Source organism: Haematobia irritans, chromosome 3, assembly GCF_050003625.1.
Source record: "Haematobia irritans isolate KBUSLIRL chromosome 3, ASM5000362v1, whole genome shotgun sequence".
NCBI classification, from domain to species: domain Eukaryota; kingdom Metazoa; phylum Arthropoda; class Insecta; order Diptera; family Muscidae; genus Haematobia; species Haematobia irritans.
This window is the reverse complement of record NC_134399.1, coordinates 184,647,495-184,658,335: the sequence shown is the minus strand read 5'-3', so window position 1 is coordinate 184,658,335 and position 10,841 is coordinate 184,647,495. Positions and strand designations below refer to the sequence as shown.

At 34.3% G+C, this 10,841-nt stretch overlaps 1 protein-coding gene across 1 annotated transcript; it reads right to left on the bottom strand.

The window, feature by feature from the left end:
- LOC142231328 (glutamate [NMDA] receptor subunit 1-like) lies at positions 1 to 10,021 on the bottom strand. The gene is made up of 3 exons (XM_075301941.1): positions 9,654 to 10,021; positions 9,054 to 9,591; positions 1 to 987 (listed from the first exon to the last, which is right to left on the bottom strand). Exons 1-3 carry the CDS (start codon positions 10,019 to 10,021, stop codon positions 1 to 3), a joined length of 1,893 nt encoding a protein of 630 aa, XP_075158056.1.
- Positions 10,022 to 10,841: the final 820 nt, after the last annotated feature.

Here is a 10,841-nt window from a genome sequence, read left to right as displayed (position 1 = left end):
TTATATACACATAACAGCAACAACTTCTAGGATAAAAACACCCATGCAGATTAACACAAGTATGCCATAAGTATAGAACAGACCCATAAGAACATCCAAAGAAAGTTTTGAAGGTTCTGCATATCTACCATTCATACTATCTGCAACATAATCAAACAAAATTTTGTAGCGTCTCATTAGTCCAGATTGATCCATTTTCAGAATGAACATTGAAGATCCCAACTCCAGATAACTATGGCGAGGCATATAGTAAATCATCGGTGATGATATCACATGCTCAGGTAAAATTTTAACTCTTTGCCTTGGATTCATACGATTATAATATTTTATATGTATATCCGATATACATATGGCAATCCTCTTCATATTCTTGGGATCTGCAATTATTTCCAATAGACTGTTAATCTGTCTCAATGTATAAAGTGGTCTCATATTTGCCTTCGGTTGTGTGTGGCGAATGACATCCGCTATCGAAGTAAATGTATAAATGGTATAGTTTTCATCTACAATATCCTGAATGGTCCTGGCATCATTGTGTGCCCTTCCATCGTGAAGAATTCTAAAGAGTTCACCCGTGTATACCGATCTCATCACAAAGGTATATATCATCCATAGAGCCAAGAGATAACGAGCGAATTTTCCATTTTGTACTCTATAGTTAATCGGTATGCCAAATAAAGTGGATAGAAGATTTGTAAGAGGTGTTCGACTGGATTCACCCAAAACTAATTTAAGTAGACCTTTTTTTCCAAAGAATCGTAGGAGGTAAATCAATATCACCGCAATGAGTAAAGAACAACCGAAACATATCCAAAGGTTACGATGAAACGGTTTTGCCAGACGTTCGAAGGGTGTCAATTTTTTACCAGGTGGTATACCAAGCACATATCGAGTTGTAAGATAACTGCTACTAGCCAGCATCACATCAGCCCGTTCTTTATTGTAAACATACGCCAAGATCGTAATGTTGCCCTCTTGGTTTACAATCTGAAATAATAATAGATGTTGAAACATTACACATAAATTAGTGTGAAATTGATAGAATTTAAAATGAGATTGTTTGTTAGAATGTTCTGTCCGTCTGGCCGTCTGTCTATCGGTTGTAATCATGCAACAGTCTTCAATAATGGAGCTGTCGTCCTGAAATTTGGCACAGAATTTCAGGACGCAGACCAAGTTCGAAGATGGAAGTCCAGGATTTGATATAGCTCTCATATAGACCGATCTCCCGATTTTATTTCTTGGGTTTTTAGAATCCGTAATTTTTATCCAATTTGCCAGAAATTGGAAATCTAGCGGTATTCTAGAACCATAAAGAGGTGTGCCGAAAATGGTGAGTATCTCTCCCGATTTTACTTCTTGGGTTTCTAGAATCCGTAGTTTTTATCTAATTTGCTTGGAATTGGAAATCTAGCGGTATTCTAGAACCGTAAAGAGCCGAATATATTGTGTATCGGTATAGTTTTTGATATAACCCGTTTATAAACCGACCCTCCGATTTGGGGTCTAGATTCCAGAATTACAATTAGATGTGCTGAATATTATGTGTATCCATCCATGTTTTTGGCATAGCCCCTATTACACCGATTTCCCGATTTAACTCCTAGGGTTTCTCGAAATTTTAGTTTTTATTCGATTTTAGACCCACATGATTTAGTTTTTATTGGTCCATTTGGTAAGGCCTCCATACAGACCGATGTTAGATCTTGAAGGTGCACTGATCATTAAAATTTCTTGAAACTGAATGAAAATTTCTAAATTTTACCTCTCGCAATCATTTAAATATTTGGGGTAAAAATCTACAGATTTTAGATTTAAAATCAATGCGGTCAGACACATAGATGGCGTCGCTAGTATTAAATGCATATATTATTTTTATACCCTCCACCATAGGATGGGGGTATATTAACTTTGTCATTCCGTTTGTAACACATCGAAATATTGCTCTAAGACCCCATAAAGTATATATATTCTGGGTCGTGGTGAAATTCTGAGTCGATCTAAGCATGTCCGTCCGTCCGTCCGTCTGTCCGGCTGTCCGTCCGTCTGTGGAAATCACGCTAACTTCCGAACGAAACTAGCTATCGACTTGAAACTTGGCACAAGTAGTTGTTATTGATGTAGGTCGGATGGTATTGAAAATGGGCCATATCGGCCCACGTTTACGTATAGCCCCCATATAAACCCATCCCCAAATTTGGCTTGCGGAGCCTTCCGGAGCAGCAAAATTCATCCGATCCGGTTGAAATTTGGTACGTGGTCTAAGTATACGGTCTCTAACAACCGTGCAAAAATTGGTCCATATCGGTCCATAATTATATATAGCCCCCATATAAACCGATTCCCAGATTTGACCTCCGGAGCCTCTTGGAGGGGCAAAATTCATCCGATCCGGTTGAAATTTGGTACCTGATGTTAGTATACGGTCTCTAATAACCATGCAAAAATTGGTCCATATCGGTCCATAAATATATATAGCTCCCATATAAACCGATCCCCAGATTTGACCTCCGGAGCCTCTTGGAGGAGCAAACTTCATCCTACCCGATTGAAATTTGGTACATGGTGTTAATATATGGTCTCTAACAACCATGCAAAAACTGGTCCATATCGGTCCATAATTATATATAGCTCCCATATAAACCGATCCCCAGATTTGACCTCCGGAGCCTCTTGGAGGGCAAAATTCATCCGATCCGTTTGAAATTGGGTACCTGATGTTAGTATACGGTCTCTAACAAGCATGCAAAAATTGGTCCATATCGGTCCATAATTATATATAGCTCCCATATAAACCGATCCTCAGATTTGAACTCGGGAGCCTCTTGGATGAGCAAAATTCATCCGATCCAATTGAAATTTAGTACGCGGTGTTAGTATAAGGTCTCTAACAACCATGCAAAAATTGGCCCATATCGGTCCATAATTATATATAGCTCCCATATAAACCGATCCCCAGATTAGACCTCCGGATCCTCTTGGAGGAGGATCCGGAGGTCTAATCTGGTCCGATGCGGTTGAAATTTGGTACATTTCGTTAGTATATGGCCTCTAACAGCCATGTAAAAATTGTCAAATTTTATTACTATAGAAAGTTTTGTCAAAATTTCATTTCTATAGAAAGTTTTGTAAAAAGTTTATTTCTATAGCAATGTTTGTCAACATTTTATTACCATAGAAAATTTTGTCAAAATTTTATTTCTATAGAAAATTTTGTCAACATTTTATTTCTATAGACAATTTTGTCAACATTTTATTTCTATAGAGCATTTTGTCAACATTTTATTTCTATAGAAAATTTTGTCAACATTTTATTTCTATAGAAAATTTTGTCAAAATTTTATTGCTATAGAAAATTTTGTCAACATTTTACTTCCATAGAAAATTTTGTCAACATTTTATTTCTATAGAAAATTTTGTCAAGTTTTTATTCTATAGAAAATATTGTCAAAATTTTATTTCTATAGAAAATTTTGTCAAACTGAATTATAGACGTACTTAATCGGCCTTTTTTTGTTTAATATATACCCCTTATGGACTAACTTACAATTTAGAAGACAGTGCTAAAAAGTTTTACGATACCTTGCCATCGGCAAGTGTTATCGCAACCCAAGTAATTCGATTGTGGATGACAGCCTTTAGTAGAAGTTCCTACGCAATCCATGGTGGAGGGTACATAAGATTCGGCCTGGCCGAACTTACGGCCGTATATACTTGTTATATACTACCACCCTTCAAATGATTCTTGTCAAAATTTGACGTCTGTAAGTCAATTAGTTTGTGAGATAGATCGTCTTTTGTGAAGCAACTTTTGTTATTGTGAAAAAAAAAAATGGAAAAAAGGAATTTCGTGTTTTGATAAAATACTATTTTCTGAAGGAAAAAAATACTTGGCTTGATAATGAGTTTCCGGACTCTGCCCCAGGTAAATCAACAATAATTGATTGGTAAGCAAAATTCAAGCGTGGTGAAATCAGCACGGAGGACGGTGAACGCAGTGGACGCCCGAAATAGGTGGTTACCGACGAAAACATAAAAAAAATCCACAAAATGATTTAGAATGACCGTAGAATGAGATAGCAGAGGTCTTAAAGATATCAAAGGAACGTTTTGGTCACATAATTCATCAATATTTGGATATGCGGAAGCTCTGTGCAAAATGGGTGCCGCGCGAGCTCACATTTATTTGACCAAAAACAACAACGTGTTGATGACTCTGAGCGGTGTTTGCAGCTGTTAACTCGTAATAAACCCGAGTTTTTCCGTCGATATGTGACGATGAATGAAACATGGCTCCATCACACCATTACAGAATTAGTAATCATAAGATTTTGTGGAGTAACATATAGGTCTGGGAGATAAACCGCAGTTGCATATTTACAAAAATTAAGGGGTACATGTCTATGGGTGCTTTGTGTCAATCTGACTATAGCTCATAGTCAATGTTGCCATGGAAAATGTTCGGTTTACCCTACAAGGACAAAAAAATTTTCCTACTTTCCCATACATTCCCAAACAATTTTCCATACTATATTTTTCGTTAAATTTAAAAAATTTTACAAAACAAAAATGGTTCTAAGTACTTTATTATTATCGTTATTATCGTATATAACTTAGAATATAAATTTGTATTACCACCACGGTTGCCACAGTTGATAGAATTCTACCCAAATTAGTAATCTTTTTTATTAAATCTCTATAAAAATAAAATTTTGGAAAAAGTTTCTATAAACAAATTTTTGTGAAAAATTTTTCTATAGAAATAAAATTTTGACAATAAATTCTATAGAAATAAAATTTTGAAAAAAAATCCACAGAAATAAAATTTTGAGAAAATTTTTTATAGAAATAATATTTTGAAAAAAATTTCTGTAGAATTACAATTTTGACAAAATGTTCTATAGAAATAAAATGTTGACAAAACTTTCTACAGGAATAAAGTTTACCACACATTATTAAAGATCAAGCCTTGCCGGCTTCTAATTTCCTCCTCTAGAGCCACCAAAATGTAAAAATTATTACAAATTATGTTTAGTGAAAATGTCCTACATTGTGGCCCTACGTCCCTACAAGATGCTAAATATTAGATAAACCCTACATATAGGGAATTTCACCTACTTCTAGCAACACTGGCTGTGTTGATATTGCACCTACGGATTTAGTATGCCACTAATATTTAGCCCATTATTAAAAAAGAGAATTTATCAACCGATCTTACTAAAAGTTGGCTAGATCCAGTCCTCTATAGTACTAACTATATGTGAAAAACTTCATCGAAATCGGTTCAGATGTCGATATAGCTCCCATATATGTATCACCCGATTTTGAAAAATAACCTTATGTTTGACCATACAGGCCTCATTTCTTAACCGATCTTACTCAAATCTTGCACAAGGTAACCTTTTGTGGTATTAATCAAACCCGCAAAATATTATGCAAATTGGTTCAGATTTAGATATAGCTTCCATATATATGTATCGCTCGGTTTTCCCAAATTTGGCCATAGTACTCTTATTTATTAACCAATGTTACTCAAATTTCAAATTTTTATGTACTAGCCGATCGTACTAATACGTACTTGTAGCTCTTACATAAGAATATTGCTCGATTTTTACAAATTTGTATTTATTACCCACACTAATTTAACGATTTTCTCTTTTTTAATAATGGGCTCAATATTAGTGGCATACTAACTCCGTAGGCGCAATATCAACACAGCCAGTGTTGCTAGAAGTAGGGGAAATTCCCTATATGTAGGGTTTTTCTAATATTTAGCGTCTTGTAGGGATGTAGGGCCACAATGTAGGACATTTTCACTCAACACAATTTGTAAAAATTTTTACATTTTGGTGGCTCCAAAGGAGGAAATTAGAAGCCGGCAAGGTTTGATCTTTAACAATGTGTGGTAAACTTTATTCCAGTAAAGAATTTTGTCAACATTTTATTCCTATACAACATTGTCAAATTGTATTTCTATAGACATTTTTTTCAAAATATTATTTCTATAAAAAAATTTCTCAAAAGTTTATCTCTGTGGAATTTTTTCTCAAAATTTTATTTCTATAGAATTTATTGTCAAAATTTTATTTCTATAGAAAAATTTCTCACAAAAATTTGTTTATAGAAACTTTTTCCAAAATTTTATTTTTATAGAGATTTAACAAAAAAGATTACTAATTTGGGTAGAATTCTACCAACTGTGGCAACCGTGGTGGTAATACAAATTTATATTCTAAGTTATATACGTTGCAAATTCATGTTTTAAGATAATAAAGTACTTAGAACCATTTTTGTTTTGTAAAATTTTTTAAATTATAATTAATTAAATTATAATAATTTTAAATTATTAAAATATAGTAAGGAAAATTGTTTGGGAATGTATGGGAAAGTAGGGAACTTTTTTATTCTTGTAGGGTAAACCGAACATTTTCCCTAGCAACACTGACTATGAGCTATAGTCAGATTTAGACAAAGCACCCATAAACATGTACCCCTTAATTTTTTTGAATATGCAACTGCGGTTTATCTCCCATACCTATATCAATGTTACCCCACAAATGCTTATGTTTGCTAATTCAGGAAGTGTGGTTTAACGTATGATATAGTCGGCCCCGCCCGACTTTGGTTTTATGGCCAAATTTAGAAAAATCGGGCGGTACATATATGGGAGCTATAGCTAAATCTGAACCGATTTCGATGATTTTTTGCACATATAGTTAGTGCTATAGAAGATTATATTTAGCTAACTTTAAGTAAGATCGGTTGATAAATAAAGGTTTTGTGGCCAAATTTGGGAAAATCGGGCGATACATATATATGAGAGCTATATCTAAATCTGAACCGATTTGGATGAAATTTTCAAGGCTTGAAGGGTGATGGAAAAGATTACCTTCTGCCAAATTTGGTGACGATCCGTTTGAAAAAACGCGCAACGTGACCTCATTTGTCGAAATCGGGCGATACATATATGGGAGCTATATCTAAATTTGATCCGATTTCTTCCAAAATCAAAGCGTTCGTCCTTGTACCCAACAAACTCCCTGTACCAAATTTCATCAAAATCGGTTAATAATTGCGACCGGAATCCTGTGAACAACAAATACATGGACAGACGGACGGACGGACACCAAGCGCTAGATCGACTCAGGAGGTGATTCTGAGTCGATCGGTATATATTTTATGGGGTCTAAAATCAATATTTCTGGTAGGCACATTTTTTGGCCGATCAAACTTATTATACCCTGACCACTATGTGGTTTAGGGTATAAAAAGAGAAAATCGTTAAATTAGTGTGGGTAATAAATACAAATTTGTAAAAATCGAGCAATATTCTTATGTAAGAGGTACAAGTACGTATAAGTACGATCGGCTAGTACATTAAAATTTGAAATTTGAGTAACACTGGTTAATAAATAAGAGTACTATGGCCAAATTTGGGAAAATCGAGCGATGCATATCCATATATAGCTATATCTAGCTCTGAACCAATTTGCATAATATTTTGCGTGTTTGATTAATACCACAAAAGGTGCACAAAAACCTTGTGCAAGATTTGAGTAAGATTAGTTAAGAAATGAGGCCTGTATGGTCAAACATAAGGTTATAAAGGCGAATTTTTCAAAATCGGGTGATACATATATGGGAGCTATATCTACATCTGAACCGATTTCGATGAAATTTTGCACATATAGTTAGTGCTATAGAGGACTGAATCTAGCCAACTTTTAGTAAGATCGGTTAATAAATAAGGGTTCTATGGCAAAATTTTGGAAAATCGGGCTATACATATATATGGGAGCTATAGCTAAATCTGAACCGATTTCGATGATTTTTTGCAGACTTGAAGGGCGATGGAAAAGATTACCTTTTGCCAAAGTTGGTGATGATGCGTTTGAAAAAACGCGCAACGTGACTCCATTTGTCGAAATCGGGCGATGCATATATATGGGAGCTATATCTAAATTTGATCCGATTTCTTCCATATTCAATAGCGTTCGCCCTTGTGCCCAAAAAACACACTGTACCAAATTTCATCTAAATCGGTTAATAATTGCGACCGGACTCCTGTGAACAACAAATACATGGACAGACGGACGGACACCAAGCGCTAGATCGATTCAGGAGGTGATTCTGAGTCGATCGGTATATATTTTATGGGTTCTAAAATCAATATTTCTGGTAGGCACATTTTTTGGCCGATCAAACTTATTATACCCTGACCACTATGTGGTTTAGGGTATAAAAAGCTTTCAAGAAGTAACAATGCATTACCGCATATCCCATAATTTACTAGTTTCTCTAATAATATACTTTGATCCACAACATCAAATGCTTTAGAAAATCCAAGAAAAGTTCTCCTACACCAACCATTCCATCATCTAATGCCATACATACAAGGTTCACAAAGTTCACAACGTTCACTTCTGCTTCCTCCGTACCACATCCCTTCTTAAATCCGTACTGTAACTTGTACATAAGATTGGTGGAATCTAAAAAGTTCATTAATTTTCTCTTTCGACATAAAAGATATTGGTCTATACTACTCAACTGGTAAGGCATTGATACTTTTCGTTATTGGTAATACAATCCTACTTATTTTCAAAACTTCAGGGTAACTTGCGGTCCGAAATATTTTATTTATGATGGTCACTAATAAGGCAACTATGATGCCCCTAAATTCTTTCACAACATTCACTGGAATCATATCATAGCCTAGAGGGGATGAACATTTGAGCGCATTTATAGCATCATAAATATCAATATCCGCGACAGAATCTGAACTAAATCTACATATCGTTTCACGCAAAGTGTCGATATTATTCCAGTGGTCATCTGGATTCGCAATAAAATTCTGCTTAATATCACGAACTAATTGCGTGATACAATCCTCAAAAAAAATTTTAATTTTAGTGATAGAATTTTGTTTTGATTAAACTCTACACCAATTAAGCTTTCAATCAAAAATTGTTCTTTTCGAATATAATTGATTTTTGTTGAGGTATTATTCTGTGTATGTATTGCCTATTACTCATATAATTTATAATTGCACTTACCATTCCCATTGCTCCGGTTACAGTTCCATTGCGGTAAACTTCTCCAACATTATATTTGGGAACCTTCTTTATTCTTATGGTAAAATTCATTTTGTCCGACATCGTTTGGATCAACGAACCCTCAACACCACCCAATGATAATTTACGAGTTTCCAAATCACGCTTGACAAACACATATGGAGGATAATCCCAGGTTAATATGGTCATAGGGCAGGCATTCATATTCGCAATTTTATCACTAAAGACAGTCTTAATTTCACTGAAATCCCGATTGTTTTCAATACCACCAAATGACATGAATAATTCTGGCTCCGATGAATGACATTTCTCGGCTCGAAATGGAAAATATGTATAAATGTAGGCATTTTTGCCGACCATAACAAGGATGTTAACATTGATCACATACAAATAGAAAAGTCTGCGGAAGATGTTTCGACTTATGGACATAAAATCCCCATGTTGGCCGGTGTAAATTAACAAGAAAAAACCATTCCGTTGATAGGGTCTGTGATCATCTAACAGATTTTTTTCAAAGTTTCTAAAAAAATAAAATTTTGAAAATATCACATTTTAAAAATGTTGCGAAAATTTGTATCTTACATGTAAGCCTCCAGACTATCTATGAACCATATGGATTTTTGTCTCCTGGTATAGAATTTAAAATATCTCTCTTGTCTCTCTTTTTCACTCATAAAATCTTCTACATTATCAAATCCATATGTTTCACCTTCAACCATATAGCTGATTATTGGATGAGGACGATTCAGGGTCCTCTTAAGGATTTCATCGATTAATTCATGTTGTATCCAACGATTGGCGGGAGTGGTAGAAAAATGGCCAATAGTTATGGGTGAGACTGTATAAACGGCAAAGTCATTTTTCACTATCCATACAGTGGCCAAAATTAATGGTAAATTTAATATTGTCCCATTGGTGTTGGCTACTAGAGAGTCGAATAATTTACCCATGAAATTGGTGCTGGTGGCTCTTCAGTTTGAAGTTTGATCTAGTCGAGGTTGATATCTCTGATACAGTTTCCGTGGAATAATATATATTTTTTCACTTTTATATTGGCCTGATTTAATGGCTGAATGATGTTTGATGTTGAACTGAGTCATCATTTTTCAAACGATTTATTATAAAAAATTTGGTGAAGCTTAAAAAAAGCAAAACTATCTTCCCATGTTTGGCATACATTTATTTTGTAATAGCTTTTAAATTACACGAATAGTGTTAAATGACCATTAACATGATATTCTGGAGGATATATCTCCACTATCATTCTGATTGTAATCATATACTAATAATTGGAACCACAATGTTACAAAATTCTTAGTTTCGTGAAAGAGTGTTTCTGCGTATTCGTTTTAAATGAAATTTCGATGTCATCAAAAATATTTTAAATATATATGGAACATTGTTGTAGCTACCCAGCAAAAAAATTTGGAAGTACTTCTAAAGGCACAACTTTAAAAGCACTACCAAAAATGTCCTTCCGAAGATGTTCTTTTCTTTAGTAAAATTGAATTAAAAGAACTTCGTGAGTTATTTACATTTTGTCGAAAAAAAAATGCTAAATCCATTCTACAAAAACTGCGAATTTGTGAAAATATTTGAGGTCTAGCGTTTAAGACAAGCGTAAGAATGTATTAAAAATCATAAAGAATTTTAAAAATTATATATTTATCAAAATATCACAACATTTTTAAATTAACATCCAAAACAATGAGTTCGTATCATACCTTAAGAAGTGATGCATATTCCGTGCTATGACAAGTCCATATCGCT

Excerpts from the sequence above, each read along its gene's own strand:
- LOC142231328 (XM_075301941.1), bottom strand. The coding sequence starts at position 10,021 with ATGGGTAAATTATTCGACTCTCTAGTAGCCAACACCAATGGGACAATA. Across the intron at positions 9,592-9,653 it reads GATAGTCTGGAGGCTTACAT|AAACTTTGAAAAAAATCTGT; the intron begins GTAAGATACAAA and ends TTATTTTTTTAG. Across the intron at positions 988-9,053 it reads TAACCGGAGCAATGGGAATG|ATTGTAAACCAAGAGGGCAA; the intron begins GTAAGTGCAATT and ends TTATTATTTCAG.